General features: G+C 45.3%; 1 protein-coding gene across 1 annotated transcript in view; it reads right to left on the bottom strand.

The window, feature by feature from the left end:
• Nucleotides 1–18,740, bottom strand: part of DNAAF8 (dynein axonemal assembly factor 8) — a 103,280-nt gene that overhangs the window by 32,211 nt on the left and 52,329 nt on the right. Inside the window, 6 exon segments of the mRNA XM_071571512.1 lie at nt 364–492; nt 4,662–4,806; nt 6,424–6,572; nt 9,569–9,666; nt 12,988–13,285; nt 16,574–16,718. Of these exon segments, the coding sequence (XP_071427613.1) occupies nt 364–492; nt 4,662–4,806; nt 6,424–6,572; nt 9,569–9,666; nt 12,988–13,285; nt 16,574–16,718 (964 nt within the window).

Below are 18,740 nucleotides of genomic sequence, written 5' to 3'. Positions count from 1 at the left end.
TTCTATTGATTCTTCCATTCATTATCCAGCAGTGAAACACAGCCAATGAGAGTTACTATGATTGATGGACAGCAGAACAGTAAATGAGCTATTATAGACAAAAAGCATATTCTTAATGGGCTACTATACGATAATCCCTTAATAATGTTTTCACACTGTATGTGGCTGCCCCATCCCTGGAAATGTCCAAGGCCAGGTTGGACAGGGCTTGGAGCAACCTGGTGTAGTGGAAGGTGTCCCTGCCCATGACAGGGGGTTGGAATGGGGTCGTCTCCAAAGTCCCTTCCAACCCAAAACATTTCCTGAGTCTGTCTATGATCTTATAAAAGCCAGGATGATGCATTTCCCACAGCTCTGACCTACCCAGGCTCTGCAGCAAGGTCTCAGTGTACGGGGCCACATGGAAGCAGATAGAGGAATCCAGTTCAGCTGTTGTAGGGGGACTGCTCTGCCCATTGCCAAAGTCTGGCTTTGCCAGCTCATCCATCAGCCCTGTGCAGGGAACAGCAGCAAACTTGAGGCATACAGAGCTCTGACATGAAAATTCTGCTATCAAATGTTTGGTTCATCTGAACACTGTTCCATTACAGAGACGTCAAGGTGGGTCATGCTGAGCTTACCCGAGATATGAAATGCAACTTAACCATCTCCTCTATCCCAAATCACAGTAATCACTTCAACTGGGGCAAGTAGCTGTTGAAAATTGAGGCTGGGCCACAGCTTTCTCTAGAGATACCTCTTCTTTGGGAGTGGCACCCCAATTGTTTCTATGGCCTTCTAACTCCTACTGTGAATGTGCAACAAATTCACAGATGCTGCCATACAGCTAAATTAGAATAAATATCTTAAATAGGTTGGTGTCCACTAGGAAGAGTCACAAATCTGAGCTCACTGTGCACGTGGAGGCCCTCAAGGCATGAGGCCAACATCCTGCACCACGTTGTGCCCATGGTGATTTCAGACCTGAACATGTTTTGCGGAATAAAACCCCTATAATCCAGTGAGGTTATAGAGAGGTACGTTTATTCTGGCCCAGGACACATGGGGGACGCTCCTCCAAAGCACACGCACCTGGCTGAGCTAACAATGGGTTTATATTCAAGTAAGTTATACATATTTATTTTTCTTTCATGCATAAACATTGTTTTCTCAGAGAAGGCAGGGTTATTATCATGAGTCTCAGGAACTGACTTTCATTTTCTCCGCCTCAAGCCACTCCTTCTTGCACCTGCGCTGTTTCTCCTGGTAATTCAGGGTAGTGTCTTTGGGGGTCTTTGGGGATGAAGTAAGTTGTCTTCCTCTCGTAAACTTTTTACCTTTTGCTCAGAACTGGTTCAAACCAGTCTTGTTGGCAACTTTTGCTGGTCTAATTGGACTTACCTTGTCCTTTTGACACGTTTTCTGATTTATCATGGGGTATCCCAGCTGTTTTAATCGGCCTGAGCCTCTTGGTATTGCACCTTCAAGGGCAGTGTGTGGGTTTTTACACAGTGAGCAAAGCAAATTCCATGGTAAGTATAAAAGCATAAGTAAAATAAGAAAATAAGTATTATCATTAGTCCTAGGTAAATAAGCATAAGTAAAATAGGCATAAACAAAATGAGCATAAGTAGAATAAGCATAAACAAAATAAGCATCATAAGCCCTAAGCAAAATAAACATAGGCTCCCCCTTCCCCTCCCCCCCATCAAACAGATACATCACGTTTTGCTCATGTAACTCCCAGCCTGGAAAATATCTGGTTCCATGCCACTTTCACAGACACTAAATGCTTAAACCCAGCAATGTCTCAGCTCCCATAGCTGTTTTGAAGAGCTGGGCTGCACACAGGCAGTGCATTAAGGGGCTGACATACACTAGGCTGCCACAACAATTAGTTCAGCCTCGTGTAATAATATTTCAGACCACCATTTTAAAGACTTGATATTTTTTAAATTGCTTTGTACACATTTGATTGCTTTTCTACCACACAAAGCTGTCAAAAATTCTCTCTAGTGGTGCATGGGAAATGGATTACTGGTGGCAGAGGCTGATGGCAAAGCTCACGTGTCAGATGTACCACTGACAATCCCCTTTCTGCTTCTCAAAATTCAGCAGGGGCAAAAAATGTGCCATCACTGTCACCTGCTGTTTATTCAAACTCAGGGCATGACAAAAATTAAAGCTTGGACATAAATATATAGTGTTTGCTCCTCAACACAGAGCTCCTTACCCAAACCCACCTATTTATCTGCTTTATTTCAGGAACTCAGTTTTCCTTGCTTTGAAAATTAAGCAGCGTTCAAGAGCTCAAAGGGGTAACTGCATTTCAGGGGTATTGATGATAAATTCAAAACTTCTTAGTGAGGTATTTATCCTACTTAAACCCCAGTGCTATTCTTCTTTTTCCACAGGCCAAACCAAAGCTTGTGTGGCAAGAGTGTTGGCTTCCCCGCTCCAGGGCTCTGGAATATGGACTAAGGTACCTCGGTCAGTTCTGACGTAGAGGACTGATGCAAAAAGCACAGACCACATGGAAAGAAGCATTTGCAAAAACCGTCTAGAAACAAAAGCCCCTGAGTTCTCTGCAATGAAGGAAAACATTTTACCTTTCCAGCCTATGCTTTGTTCCAGCCTCACCCATATATTTCTAGTGGAAATTTCCCTGTGCAAAACATGAACACTCTAAACATCCTCTGTGGCACTGAGAAAAGGAGCAGAAACTGCACTTTTTAATGAGCAACTTTCCTTGTGTGTAGAGGCAGCAGTTGACACGGGGCTGTAATTAGTCTGCCATGATTAATCCTGTGTCTGCACATGTTTTTAGAACATTCTGTGATAGTCTCAGAAGAGAAAAGGCCAGGACTTTTTGAATTGTCATTTTCCCCCCAAACCTCTAAAGGTTCTTTTCTATTGTGGACAGATTCAGGGAAGTGATTGGGCTGTGTGTGAACGTCCCCATCATGGGCTACTTTTGGTGGTGTTAATGGAGGGGTCAGTCACAGTGACCTTCTCCTGGGAAGAGTCAGGCAGCGCAGGATTTCTGTTCCCTGCTGATCACTCTGATCTTCCCCCCTTGAGACTCATTCTTAAGAAACCCACTACTATAGTTCAAGATCTTTCATGGAATTTTTTTTGTCCCTTACCAACTCAGCGGTTTGGGGGTTGAGAGCCAGAACGAGATGGCTTGTTGGAGTGCAGCTATCTCACTGCCTGATCTCACTCCCTGCTCTAGGAGCCAGTTAACAGTCTAAAGCCTAAACAAAGGGAAAGCTAATAGCTTTGCATTCACACGTGATGGCTGGAGAGAGAAGTGGGGAGGTGCTTTCTTTTTTCGGTGGGATTTCCCTCTTTCCCCGGTTTGGGAGGTGGTGAGAGAGGTTTCCCGTGCTCATTTTTTTTCCGGTGCATTACACCTTTGTCCTCCGTGTGCTTGAGTGGTAGCCGCCGCTGGCTGGGCTGGTGGCAGCACTGGTCCTGGCTCGACCCTCTGACTCTGCACCTCTGTTGAGAGGGCAGTCCCCACTGCCTGGATTCGCTAGGGACTCATCAAGGGGCTGGCACCATCTGCAGAGGAGTTTCTAATCCACTCCAATGCTTTCAGACAAAGGATGGTGAGAGAGTCCTTACACTGCCCACAGAGAAGGTTCCAGTTCTATATTTTGTGTCTGAAGCCTCTTAATTTTGAAATAATAACTTGGAGGGAGAAGCTTTCCATCTTTCTACCCCAGGAGGGCCCTTGTGCCCTTAGCAAACATTTTTGTCTTGAACAGACTAAATCATGTTTTGCCTGAAACAGAACTTCCGAACAGTTTCATTCAAGTAAGAAGATTTGGGGCAGTAATGTGTCTGGGTTTGGGTTTTGTCAGTCCCTAAAAAACAAAGTGAGTGACCTTTCAGATGCTTGGAAGTCACAAGTAGACAGGACTTGGAGCTGAGATCGGTAGGACCAGATGCTGCCCTCAAGCTCTGTGGCACATCTGCGTTTTGGCTATCCTACCTCTGTGTGGAAAAAGAATATCTTAGAGGGGGTTATTGAGGTCATATAATCATAGAAAGTCCTGAGCTGGAAAGGGGCCCACAAGGATCACTGAAGTCCAACTCCTGGCCCTGCACAGGACAATCCCAAGAATCCCACACCATGTGCCATGTGTATGAGATTATGAAGTCAGGAGGTGTACAGAGACAAGGCTCACAAATTCAAGCACAGGAGGCTCCAACTTGACATAAAAAAAACCCCAGTTCCCATAAGGATGGTTGAGCATTGGAACAAAGTCCAGAGAGGCAGGGGAACCTCTGTCCTTGCAGATTTTCAAGACCTGACTGAATAAAGCCCTGAGCATCCTGACTGGAATTCATTGCTGATGCTGTACTGGGCAGGATGTTGGATGAAACCTTCTGAGGTCCCTTTCAAGAGGAACTACTGAGTGATTCTAAGTACAAGAGAACCCCAGTGCTAAAGATCAAACACCTGGCAAAGATCAGCCTGCTCTGTTGGGTGTATAGTAGTGACTGATTCACACCTTTGTCTGGGGCTATGTACAGCAAAACTAGCAGGCCTTGATATTCTCACTAAATACTTCCTGCACTGTAACAGCTGTGGTCAGACTGTTAGTGTTTAGCTCACACACACTGATACACAAACCTCCTTTCTCCAGGTTGCTGAGCAGGGAAAGCATTACCTTTCACTAAGGCAGGAATGTGATGACTTGCATTCTCCTTCCTCAGCAACAAAACAAGCCAGTGCCCCCGTGGTTCAGCTGCGAGTTCTCCTCTTGCAGGACTATCAGGTGAGCTTGAACTCTTTCCAGAGCAAAATACAGCAATCTAAAATAATGAGGGCAAGTTAGCGTGCTCAATCCAGATGTAATTACTATGGGTCTCAAGCAAGTAGATAAATTGTGATGGCATAACCGAATACAACTGAACGATGAGCTACAGGAACTTTCAGTATCTGGGTGTTTGTGCATCACCTATTCATGAGACAGAGAAACTTAATTTATGCCTCAGGGAAGAGGTTTAACATGAAAACATTCTGCCCTTCAACTGGGCTGGGCCAAAACCACAACAGTGAAACACTCTAAGTCACTCCTACAAAAGTGATCTTGAGTCCCAAATGAAGGGATGATTTTCAGAAATTTTAGCTCCAAACAGCACATTGGAGCAATAATTGCCGCTGTTAACTTCTTAATGGCCACTTAGGATGCTCCAGACTTCTGGCTATTTGGGCTGTAGTAGTCCATAAAAGTGTGTGTATGGCCAAACTTCACAAACGAAGATTAGGGAAGGGCTCTCCCCACGTGAGTGGGCCCTTCCAGCCTGTGCAGTGGATTTTTTAGGTAAGGCACAGCCTGCACAGAATTGGCCCCACCGTTTAAGTCCCAAGGTCCATCTGCCACGGCCGAGCGAGCTTGGACAGTGACAGGAAGTCCTTGGGACTGTCACAGCACCCAGTACAAACTGGGGCTGACCCTGCTGAGCATCCAAGATCTGATGGGATTGGATGGCAGGGAGGCATTGAACTGCCAGGGGACGGTCCCCATTGAGGCTCGAACTCAGGACCTTGGGATTTGGAGTCCAGAGTGCTCTCCATTACACCACGGGACCACCCTATTCCATAAATAGGTTATATTAATTTTACAAAATGTTATGGGCAGGAACATTAATATTCCTTAGGCTTAAGCAGAAAAGAGGGGATTTGTACAGTTTAATTTGCAAAATGATGCATTTCCACACTGACATAGCAAACAACCCTCAGCATGATAATTTGAAGTGAGGGGTCCACTCCTTTGTGACAGAAGGTGCCATAAGATTCCTGTGCAATTTTTAATGTAAGAAGTGCAGCAATGGACTTCTTGCATATGTTAAGTTTGACTGCAATCTTGCTTTTATGATTATTACTGTTTCCTTAGGCTGATATGTCAAAATGCCAACTGCATTTTAACTCAAATCTATCATCATGTTAGAAAGGGGTTCCAAGGAAAAAAAGTAGTTAGTTTTGATAACAGGAAGGCTTTTTTTACAAGCCATTTGGAGTGCATTGAATTAGGGGACTTTCCACTGAAAGGGCCAGAGGGCCTGTGGAGTACAGCACCAAATGTCAGTCTGTTAGTGAAGACTCTTCTCCTGAACACACCTTTGTAGATCAGAGAGCGTTACTTGGGCTTATGGGGCTACTGCCTTTTCTTGCTTTTCTGTGATCAGTGGTAAAATTCATATTTGCTTTAGTAGGAGGAAGCCCAGTGATGTTCCCAGTGAGAGGCCAAGACCTGGTGGGATTTTCCTGCTAGAGCAAAGCCAGCACTGAAAGCAACCTGAGTACTACTCCCAGGAACAGGGAGAACATGAGTGCTGGCTAGCTGGAAAAGAGGAAATGGGTGTCCTTTTGAGCATTACAGCAGTGTTAGCATAGTTAGTTCCAGACCAAGGGGTAACAAGGTACACAGCTCACTGTGTTCTGTCCAGTACCTGCTCGAGGGAGAGCTGCAGCTGTCTGAGTCCTTGCAGAACAAACCCCCGACGAGTGCAGACTGAAATCACATTTCCATACACACGAGGAGATACCACAGGTGACACCATCAAAATGATGTCCCCTAGATCAAAAAGAGGGTAAAGAAAGCAACACATTATTGTCACAGAAGCCATGGCACCAATGCAATGCAGCTCTTACAGTGGGTAGTTCCAACTTGAAGCACATCCCAAATGGTGACACTGTGTTTTAGTTTATTTGTTGTAAGCAGCTCATAATGACTGCAATCCAAGGCCACCCTAAGATGAGAAAGTTTATGGCATCATCTGTAATCTCTTTATGAATCACCTACCCCAGAAAGTCTGTCTCATCAGGTCTCATCTGGCTCAGCTCTCATGCAGGTGGTGCATCAGCCCTGGCTCCCTGTGGGAGCCGTCACTGTAGAGCTGCCCAACAGCACTAGGGTCCCTCAAGGACTGGGGGCCTGGTACGTCTGGCCACACAATGAGTAACCAAAGTTAACAACAACAACTTGTTCTTGAACAAAGTGCATGAAGCAGTTCCACTCTGTATATAGCTGCCTCTGCAATCCTGCTCAGCACCACCTTCTGCTTACTCTTGTCCCTCCTTAATTCCCATCTTTAACCTTCATTCCAGAACCTGTCTTGTGGTACAGTTTCTTGAAGCTTTGGACCACTCTGCCATCATGATTTCAGCTTACTCTTTGGTTTGGAACCATCTGAGGCCTCAATGTTCCTTGGTCATCATGATAATGCTACCAGCCTGCTCTGTCCTTACCTGATCCTCACCTACTAGGTCTGGCTGCTTGAGCTCTCCTTGCACTCTTCACCCCCATAGATAAAGTTACACTGGGTTACAAACTTGGGTATCTAGACTCCTCTTTTCTGAATTGAATCTCACTCTCACTGCCAAAACGTGCTATGAGCAAGCCCAGGAAAAAGAGCCTCCAAGACCTCCTGAGCAGTCTAAGCTCTATCTTAGGCACTACAAGACAAGCTCAAGACTTTCCCCTGAAGCTTCTGATCTACCTATGGTCTTTGCTTTGTTCTAATCTTAATTTGGTTGGTTTTAACATCATCTTCATTATTACACTTTCCTAGTCCTAACACAGCTTTTATCCCTCACAAGATCCATTCAGATCTCCATAACCTGACAAGAGTGACCTCTGAGGTCAAAGCCTCAGTAGCACTTCTATATGGGTTTCCTCTACGCTGCCCATAAATTTCTCTTAGCTCTAACCAAGTGATATGAGATTGGAGGATTTTAGTCTGTGTGTCCTAATTACCCTTGTTTTCAGGGTAGAACAGTGACTATTTCTTTTTATTCTAGATTTTGTGGTATGGATAACCGTCCCCCCAAGAATCTGACCAAGGCTCAGTCTGATAGTTCAAAGCAACAGCACCAAAACAAGGGAAACCTTTTGTGTAGCACTAAGTATGGGACAGGCAGGGTGTTTCTTTGCCTAAAATCTCCATTTGGCTTTAACATCGACTTTAAGCCAGACTGGTATTAATGCCACATTCATTATAGGTGAACTGCCAAAATATAGGGGTACAGGTTGTAAGATTTTGGTTCCTCTCTATCTGACAACACTTGTAAAAATATGTTTGTATATAAGTATCCCAAATCAACAAGAGTACCTGATAGGGTCACTAAAACTTGGATTACTGAGAAGGGGCAGATCTGCTTGGTAGGAACTGCTGTACATCTGCTCTGTATGCATAAATATTCCAGTCTCCAAGAAAAGCTGCTGGAAACCTAAGGGAAGGAGTTAGTGAATGTCTCCTTTCCTTAAAACCTCACAGAGTATCTGCTCCCAGACCAGACTTTTGGCTTCCCTTATGAGAGTCGTGATCCAGTTATCTGGGGACCAAAGCTCAACAGTGACTTCCTGAGCCCAAAATCAGATGGAACTTGGTGTAGTATAACTTAGCAGCCCACACCAACTGTGAATCATTAATAGCCATAAAAGGAAGGAGAAGAAGAAATGATGACTCATTCCATCAGTAGCCACCAGCTGCCATCAATCCTAATCCCAAATAACAGAGCCAATGGCTGGCTGCCAAACTACCTGAGTTAACATGCAGTGTTATACAAATATCTATCTCAAAGCTGATACTTGGGTTTTTCCTTTCTCCCTTCTCCATTTTCCTCCTGTCACCCTCTGTCACTTTCTGTTCCTTTCATTTTTTTTTCTTATGCTCTCATCTGTTTCTTAAGAATTGTTTCCTTTGGCAACAATTTCCTATGCTTTCTTTCTGTGTCACTTCAATCCCACTTCCCTTCTACTACCTTCTCCCTGACAGCTGCTGACCTTCTGCTCCCCTCAGGTTCCATTCCTGTGAAGCTATCAACTTGGGGAGCAGAAACCAGTCACCAACGCTCTAAACATTGTCCAAAAATCCCTGGCACCCCAGATCTCGGTGCCAGACCCCACTATAGAAGTCTCTCAGCACACTGGCTTTTACAGCAGGTACCCCAACACCAAAGGGATCCCTCCTAGCCAGGTAAGACCTTGGCAGGTGCCTCTTGGACACAGCCTGCTGCTAGTTAGGTACCAATTCAGAAGCTGAAGAAAACTCCTACAAAGGGAAAAGTGGGATATTACTGGAACCAGCTTAATGCAGTGCTCTCCTTTCTGACTGTGCAGTTAATCCTGTCTTGAATGAAGCCTTTAACCATTTAATTCCCCCAATGATTATATTCAGCTCTTCACCAGGAGAGGCAGATGAGCTCCGATCAAATAAACAAGCAATTTAAGGATTCTACCAGGTCTTCACTGTTTCTCTGATGAATAGGCCCCTCTGTGCAGAGACTTCCCATGCACTGGGTTTTTTTTTTTAGCCCTTCAGTGGCATCTAAGCAGCCCAGAGGACTCCAGCATCTGGCTCCATAAGGAGGAGGATGTGGTAACACTCCTTTGCCACTTCATCTTAGGCAAAATCTTCCACTAGAAATTCATTCCTGGCTCTAGAACTGACCAGGTCACAGCCCTAAGCAATCCAGGGAAGCAGAATTTCCTGAGACAGGTGGGCTGGAGTAAAGTCTTACTGTCAGTGAAGAACCATGAAACCTCCAGACTCATCCTCTTACACTGACCTTTGGTAGTTGAGACAAGCATGGCTGGACATCGAGGCAGCATCATGCTTGGGAGATCAATCTTTTCTTCATCTGCTTCTGCCCCAGTAGATGAAGGACTCAGAGCTACAGTAAAACAATAAATATTAAAAACTGTTACACCAGGTTCTGACTCAAGCCTACTTTCTGCATTAAATCCAGGGCCACAGAAGCTTCTCTGGCAAAAATGCTTTACTGGAAAAGCCATTTTAATCCCTTGTCCACGCCATGAGCTGCATTGAGGTCTCTCAGATGGAACATCTTTTTATATTACTTCTCCTGAGGCTCTCTGTGTTCAATTAGAGGTAGCTAATGCAAAGTAGCCAGCTTGCCAAAGAAATCTAGGCATCAGGAAATATGTCAGGCTGCACTACCAGAGCTTTTCCCACCCACAGACACAACAGAGTTGCTATTCACTTTGGGTTCTTTAGCTTGAGTTTAACCAGTTTGGAAGGTTCATGATAGGCAACAAGCACAATTAAGTCTGGCAGAGATGTGCCAGTGAAACCTCTGCATATCCAAAAGGCCCAGATCAGGGCAGTGTGAACAAAAGGTGTGGTGTGGAATCAGTTTGGCTGGAGCTGTGAGCACAGGCTGCTCGGGCAAACCTGCCTCAAACCTTCTAGCACTGAGCTGGCTGGAATACATCCTGCTCACTGGATTGCATCCTGGTCACCGGAATACATTTGCTCGCTCATTCCCAGGAGCCCACTGCATCTGCCAGCATAATCTGCAAAGGGCCATCTGAGCTGCAGTTTGTATTCCTGCCTCCCAGGGGACCAAATTACCAGCATTAGGACAAAGACAAGTGTATTATTTAGAACGTAGTGCTGCTCCAGACTCAGTTATACCAGAGCAGCAGAATTCATCATCTTTGTAAGATGAAAAATAAGCAAACAAATAAATGAAAAAATAAACAAAATAATGAAAAAATAAACCAAATGATAATGTATAATTAATATAAATGTCTATAATAATGCATATTTATATATTTGTAATATATTTGTAATATACATAAACTTTAAATGTCAATTATAACTTTATAAATATAGTATATAAATACGTAACATACTGTTTACATATAAATGTATATACAAACTTTTTAATATGAATTGATAAAACTAAATTCATATAATAGTATAAAATAATCACATGTCCATATGTAAAATGATAAAACAATAAATAGAAAGAAAGAAAAAATTACCTGACTGCTTTTTTTCCCCACCTTAAAAATAAAAATGATGAGAGTGGCTGTTGATGGCCAAGCAGTGCTGAACTCTGACACACAATCCCGCCCCAGCATCTGGTTAGTTCCACATTGCTGAGTTTTGTTGGTCTGCAGAAAGCAATGCCAGCACTGCAGCTGACCTCTCCTCAGCCTCCTACCACTATGCCAACACTGTCCCCAGGAGCAGCCAGGATCCTAAAAGCCTCTCCAGAACCTGGAGGTGCAAGGTCTTGTCTGAGCTTTTCAGCAGCACAGTTTCACCACAGCATCATTTGTTCAGTGATACCAAAAGGAGACGCCCACAAGTCAAAAGCCCCAGTGCAGAGGTGCACCCCATGTGCTTACACAGGCCTGTGACACAGACGTGACACTGGGGAGAGGAGAGCTGCAGTTTGATATTATAGAATCATAGATTCATCAGGGTTGGAAAAGATCTCCAACATCATCAAGTCCAAACTTTGACTGAACACCACAGTGCACACTAAACTGTATTATGAAGTGCCACATCTACTCTCTTTTTGAACACTTCCAGGGGTAGTGACTCCACCACTGCTCTGGGCAGCCTTTGCCAGGGCTTTGCCATTCTTTCAGTGAAGAGATTTTCTCCAGTATCCAACCTAAACCTCCCCTGGCACAACTTGAGGCCATTTCCTCTCCTCCTGTCCCCTGGAGCAGAGCCCAACCCCCTTCTCCACCCCACCCCCCCACCCCCGCCACCCACCCCCGGCTCTCCCCTCCTGTCAGGGAATTGCAGAGTGAGAAGGTTCCCCCTGAGCCTCCTTTTCTCCATGCAGAGCCACCCCCCCGCCCCCCAGCTGCTTCCTTTAGGACTTATGTCCCAGACTCACTCCCATCTCTGCTGCTCTAACAAGCAAGAAAGGGCCCTATAAGCACAGCAGAGCCCTTGGCTGACACACAGGTTTAAATGTGGTCCCTCGCCCCTCAGGTCTGAACCTTGGTCCAGGAAGCTGCAAGATTGTCAGGAAGGGAAGAGATTGTTTTGTGCTGTAGAAACTACTCATCTCCATCAAGAAAAATCTGCAGGGAGATTTGGCAAAAAGAGTGTTGAGAAGGAGTGAGAAAGAGTCCAGGTGCAGGTGGTGTGCAGGGGCTGCTCAGTGTCACTTCACAGTGCTGCTTACACGTTTCTCCCTGTACTCCTCTTTCTCTCACACCCCTTTGCTTACACTGCACTGTTGGGTAAGGCCATCATCACATATTTTGTCAGTGTTAGGAACTTTCAGATTAAAAACCACTCCGTAAAGCCACTTCTGTCCAGGAGAGCCAAAGGGAGCCTTTGGGAGCTGCAGGGGCACAGCAACACGGAGATGGTCAGGGCTGCATGATGGAATAATGGATGCTTTTTAAGCCCAGTTCCCACTGCAGCCATTTCCAGACCCATCCAAGTGTGACATTCCAGACTCCTGAAACTCACTGAAGCACATTTTGGAACCCCGTAGCTATGCCATCACTTCCTAAACTGCATTTCTCATGCTGACAGCTAAAGGTTTATAAGCCACCCTCCATTTTCACATACATCTATCATCATCCTCCAAAGAACTTTTTCCCTCTGAAGCCCCTTATCAGCTGATATGGAGGGAGAAAGGGCAAAGCCAGAGCAGGTTTTCTAGGAAAGGGCCAGTCCTCTTTCAGCACCAGATCTCCAAATCTTGCTGCATATGTATGAATTATAGGCCTCATTACCAGGGAACAGGGAATGGGAAGCAACCTTAAGTATTCCAGATCTGACACATCTAGAACCCCAGGGAATGGCTGGAGCTGTGTCAGGGCAGGGTTAGGCTGGATATCGGGAAAGTTTCTTCCCCCAGAGGGTGGTCAGGCACTCAACAGGCTCCCCAGGGCAGTGGGCACAGCCCCAAGGCTGCCAGAGCTCTGTGAGCATTTGGACAATGCTCTCAGGGACAGGGAGGGATTGTTGGGGTGTCCTGGGCAGGGCCAGGAGTTGGACTCAATGATCTTGATCGGTCCCCTCCAACTCAGAATCTTCTGTGATTCTGTGATCTGCTGCAGAAAAGAGAAAGAGTTTTGCAAACTGTATAACTGGTTTGAAAATACACAAGTGGATGGATTGCTCCCACCCAGCTCTCCTGTTCCCCGGGACCTTTAACAGGAGGCTGACATGTAAAGAACACTTTGTCTGTGGGAACAACACTTCCAAGCCATCCATCACCTGGAAGGCAGGTGCAGGATCCCAGGAGCCCTCCCTCCGAACCAGAGGCACAGCTCCCTGTGCACATGGCTGTCCAGGCAGGGCAGGTGCATGAGAGGCTCCTCTTGGCTCCTGCCGTAGATGGCATTGATGGAACCACAATCGGTCACTCTGGCCAGTCGTGGGTCAGATGGCCCCATGATGTCCTGCAAGGTGTCACATGCTTTTGGCCCTCTCACACACAGTGTCAGCACTGGTGGCAACTTGCCAGGCTCTGAAGAATAGGAAGAAGGCAGCTTTTCTGTGGAAACAAACATATGTGTGAGTAAAACATGGAACAACCCATCCCAAGGTCATTCATCCCACTCAAGTGCTCTGTCATGGCCAGACCTAAAAAGGGGAATCACCTGGTTACCTGTCCTGTGGGAGATATGCTGGCAGCACCTGCACGTTTTTACCCAGTACTACGTGAGATTACTCAAGGTGCTTTATTAAAGACAGAGGAGTTGGTTGCCTCATATTTGCTGTGGAAAGGTGTGTGCACAGCGTTAGTCATTACAGAGGAGGTGACACACTGGAACTGTCCCTGTTCATGACAGGGGGTTGGAACTAGATGGTCTTTAAGGTACTCTCCAACCCAAACTATGACTGTAAGTCAACACTTTAAGTTCCTGTGCAGCCTGTTGTTCACGATCACAAACAAGGCTGTGGGATTGAAGTAGACAGAGGACAAGAACAGGAGCCTGTGGAAAGGGACGTTTATGAAGGGGACCACAAACTGGAAATTTGGACACTTTTTTTCTACATTATTTCCTTCTATGTCAAATACAGATTTTGTACAATGCTGTAAGATCAGCTGTACCAACTCTTCCCTATGTCTCCGATAAACCTTTGTCCGTGTGTTGTAGTTTGGGATTATTATGTAAATTCTCTCCCCTGCCACTAACTGCCCATGCCAGCAGTTAACAAAAGAAGTAGTTAACTACTGATTACTTGGATGGGGGCAGGTTTGTCTCTTTTGTTTTTTTGGGGACATCTCTCTTTTCTTAGCTCGGGGGAAGGCAGGAGCGGTGGCTGCCGAGGAGAGAAGTGGCTCTGCTGGCACTGCTGGGGCTTCTGGCTGAGCTGCTGCTTTTCTCCTCGCCATGGCTGTTTCTCCCGGTTCCTGCATCTGGGATCCCGGCCTCTGTTCCAGCCACCACCGCCTGCACCGTCACACCTGCCCGCCCCGGCTGGGGCAGTGACCCGGGAGAGAGAGAGGGTTGCAGCTGCTTTTGCAGGACACGTGGTGGTTCCCCACTTTCAGCTTTCTTTTTCCTTCATCTGGGACAAGAGACACAGAGTTCATCTGAGAGCTCACCACTCGTCTGTCTCGCTGGAGGGGGACTGGGAACTACTGGGAACTCACTCCGCAGCCAGCCGGGCTGTGATATTTGACACTGCTTAAGTATAACTTTCCTCCTGGAGGAAAACCTGCTGGGTTTTGTTGTTGTTTGTTTTTTTTTCTTTCTCTTGTGGTGTTGGGGAAGCGGTTTGCACTAGTCTGTTTATATATAGCAGTTAAGAACAGTTATCCTTCTATTAAAATTCCTTTTTTCTTAAATTTGATAAAGAGTGGCGTGATTATTGTGGAGAAGGTCCCCTCCCCCGCTTGTGGGTAAACATTTTGGGTTTTTTCCCCTCAAACCAAGACACGGTGTCTCCCAGCATAGCTGGGGTCCAGGAAGTAACTCCAGAAAAAACAAATCTGGCTTTTCTGCAGTTCTTACTGGAGATGTTAGAAAAAGCAGCAAGGCATGTGATTTTCTTCCCTTAGGTTTAAAAGCATATTCAAATACATCATTTCTTGCATAAGAATCAGAATCCAGAACATAAGTCTCCAGAGCAGGTAGATAACGGAGCAACTGGCTGTAAATATTTAAAATAATAATTTTCAAGTTTTCAAATGGGTAAAAATCTAATTTACAAACTTGCCCAGCAGTTCTTAGCTCAAATGAATTGTCTCTTCATACGAAATGTTCTTAAATAATGGTGCCTGGTACAGAGCATTGAAACAGATCTGCTCCCTGTCAGCTCCTAATGACTGGTAATTTTATCGTTTCCTTATTCATTTCTTGAGTCCCCCTTCATTTCTCCAGCTATCACCAGGAATGTATGTGCACAGCACCGAGAAAACTGCAATCCCATTTCTAAGGCAGTCTGCTCCTCTAGCTTTCAAATCCAAAAAGGAAGTAGGGAGACTGGGGAGTTTTCCCTGATTAAGCTGGTCTTCACTCATCTTCTGTCAGAGGAAAAGGAAACCCATTTCTCTGCTCTCAGCCTGCCTACACCTTTCCCAAGGAAAATGGGTTGTCTCTACAAGATGATGTCACACACAAACCTTCCAGGAGAATTTCCTAGTTTAAAAGAAATCACAACCCAGACTGTGCTGCAGAAGCAATCTCTAAACTTTGCAGCAAAAGCAACACCTGTTGCTCTGGAATTATGTTGCATTAGCAACTAATGATATTCCACAATGCTTTAAGACAGGTTTCACTATCTCTGTTTCTCAAATGGGAAAAGACTTGAGTGTTACATGCCCATATTTGACACATTGGTGTCTAACATTAAAGAATTTTTGATTTGAGTTCAGAGATTCAGCTGATTTTTATTTACCTTATCTTGCTGGTCACCCACCTCAAATGGGATTCTATTTAAAAATATGACCTTTTGGTAATGTTTTACCAGCTAATGCAATTACAGGACACCTAGACAGGTACTTTGCCCATGCTTGTGAAGTCCCATAGGCAATGAGATGGGAGAATCATGGAAGAGGAAGGCTGGATTTTCTGCAGCTAAAGCCTTCAGGAGCATAGTGGGGAACTAAATGATTCTATTTAACTTACATGAGTGTAACCCTGGAGCCCAGGGCACTGCAATTTGGGAAAGCTCTCTGCAAAGGAAAAACTAAAGTCTGAAACACAAAAACGTATCAAGGTATGGAGCAAGGTAACATGCAGGTACCCCCAAAGTGTCAGGGACTGGAAGGATTTTCAGGAAAATTTATTCCAAAGTGGAGAACACTAGACTTACAAGGAAAAATTCCTAACAGTGCTTAAACACCGGGCCTGAGAGAGGCACCCTTCTGTTCTCTTCAAGGCTTTTACCTTCACTGGTATCCCTTCAGGTCCTCCCCTGCATGAAGGCCCATAACTTCCGTGAGGGTTTATCTTCATACCAGAGTCTGAAAGTTTCCTCTGGAATGCAGGAGGAAAAAACCATCCAACTATCTTGGAGAAAGATGCCTCCTCTTAGGTAGGAAAGCATTCCTAAGCGAAACAAGTTCCTCGCTAAAAATCTTCCAGAAAAGGTATCTACACTTACACAAGGGTTAAAATTTCAACTCAAACATTCATCGCTGGGAACAGAAGAAAAGAAACAGCCCAAGATATTGCATTATTTCTTTTGGGTAAGATAAAGAAACTGATAAAGCAAATCCGACACACTCTGCCCATGCCCACAGTACCATGCCACCCTTCAACCTTGGATTTACAGACCTGTGCCTTCACTTCAGCATCATCACATGATCTGAAGGAAAAGCAGAGCTCACCTGAGCTCAAGAGCAGCACGTCCTGCTGGGGATAGAGCAGGCAGAGGCCACACACGTCCAGGCCAGCGCTGAGCACCAGCTGCAGCAGGTGATGGGCAGCCAGGGGACTTCGGAAGAGCCTTTCAAACAGCAACACCATGGCAACCTGAACAGAGGAAGACGTTGGAAAAATGAGGCAAATGCTTCCAAGCCCTCAACAACCTCACAGCTGCATCCCTTCTGCTCACCTTTGGTTCCCAGGATGGATCTACTCTGCAGGAGCTACTAGGAGGCTTGGCTTTGGTTTATATTTATGTGCAGTTCACACAGAAGGCTCTTAGCTTTGGATTGAATCACAACTATCAATGATAATTAGAATTTAATTCATTTCTGTTGATATAATTGTGCTTTTTGTCATGTAAACCTACTAGTAAAAAACAGCAGGGTCTCTGGGGCAGCAACCAAAGCACATCACCTCTGCTGTTAAACTCTGTATCCTATGATTTGCCCATCTTTCTAGATGATAAAATAATAATAGACCAACTGGTTGTTTCTTTATACCTATAAAAGTGACAAAATCAACATTAAAAAAAAGAACAAAAGGCAAACATATCACTGGTACTGTTCCAAATTTACATTTTGGAGTCTTCTCTACCAGACTAATCCAACTCAGCCCATCCTGGCACTTAGAAAGACACACATCAACACGTTCTGAATGTCTATACCCAAAAGGGTATATTACTGTTACTTTCTCATCAGAGAAACAAATTGTTTTAAAAAGCACGTGCTTTACAACAGGGAGTTGTGTGGTGCTGTGGATAACAAACTGTTCAGCTGTAGATCAGATAAGCTGATTGTACTGGCCCCAGATTTGGGCACAGTTCTCCTGGATGAGAATTTTCACAAGGATTTTCCCAGCTCAAGGTTTTCAGCTGCAGCAAATGCCAAATGAATTCATCATTACTGGACATGTGAAATGAAATGCTACTCACCCATAAAGACATTATGAGGCTTATACCAGCATGATAAATGAAGATATAAATTTACTCAAATCATATAAAAGTGGGCTAATTAGGAATAAAAACTCTATTTCTTGATGTTTGTCTAGCTCAAGCTTTCCAAGTATTAACCCAGATCCCACAGCACTCACAGCACTCACTTTGCTCTCTGTCAGAGCCTTGTTGAGGTGGGCCTAGCCCAGTCTTGGATTTCACCAATTCTGGCCACTGTCCAAACCATGGACTTCCTGGCTTGGCCTTGTCATTGTGGATTCCCACCTGGATAATGTGTCCAGCTCTGGGACCACCAACACAAGAAGGATGTTGGCCTGTTGGAGTGAGTCCAGAGAAGGCCACAGAGGTGCTCCCAGGGCTGGTGCCCCTCTGCTCTGGAGCCAAGCTGGGAGAGCTGGGGGGTGTTCAGTCTGGAGAAGAGAAGGCTCTGGGGAGACCTGAGAGCCCCTTCCAGTGCCTAAAGGGGCTCCAGGAGAGCTGGAGAATGACTTGGGACAAGGGCCTGGAGGTACAGGATAAGGGGGAATGGCTTCCCATAGCCAGAGATGGGATACTGGGAAGGAATCCTTCCCTGTGAGGGTGGTGAGGCCCTGGCACAGGTTGGGCAGAGAAGCTGTGGCTGCCCCATCCCTGGAAGTGTCCAAGGCCAGGTTGGACAGGGCTTGGAGCAACCTGGTGTAGTGGAAGGTGTCCCTGCCCAGGGAGGGGATGGAATGGGATGAACTGGTGACACCCCACCATTAACAGGAGGGAAGCACCTTCAAGGTCATTTCTAACCCAAATCATTCTGTGGTTCCATGACTCTTGGCTGGCTCTGGTTACTGCTGTTGGACCTGCTCTGCTCTTTTCATTAACAACAAGTTATTTTACACAGGATTAGGTCTGATACAATTTGACGTGCACTCCTAAACAGAGGGAAATATGAGCTAATTTTAGTCACCTTAATCTTCTCTTCTCCTGGAGGAAAATAAGTAGAATTACTTCCTACTTGTTCGTACAACGCACAGAATTACTGTAGGTCAGGTGGTACCAGAACCTTCAAAAATTTCTTTGAATTTTTCTGAGCCCAAGTTTAATCAAAGCTGTGCTGTATCCTGGCTTACAGTCAAGTGCTTTCAGGTTATCACCATTTGTCTACTTTTACTGATTTGCACCTGGTTGGCAGCAATTTCTTC

This window comes from Pithys albifrons, chromosome 16 (assembly GCF_047495875.1).
Source record: "Pithys albifrons albifrons isolate INPA30051 chromosome 16, PitAlb_v1, whole genome shotgun sequence".
NCBI classification, from domain to species: Eukaryota; Metazoa; Chordata; class Aves; order Passeriformes; family Thamnophilidae; genus Pithys; species Pithys albifrons.
This window is presented reverse-complemented; position numbering and strand designations above follow the sequence as displayed.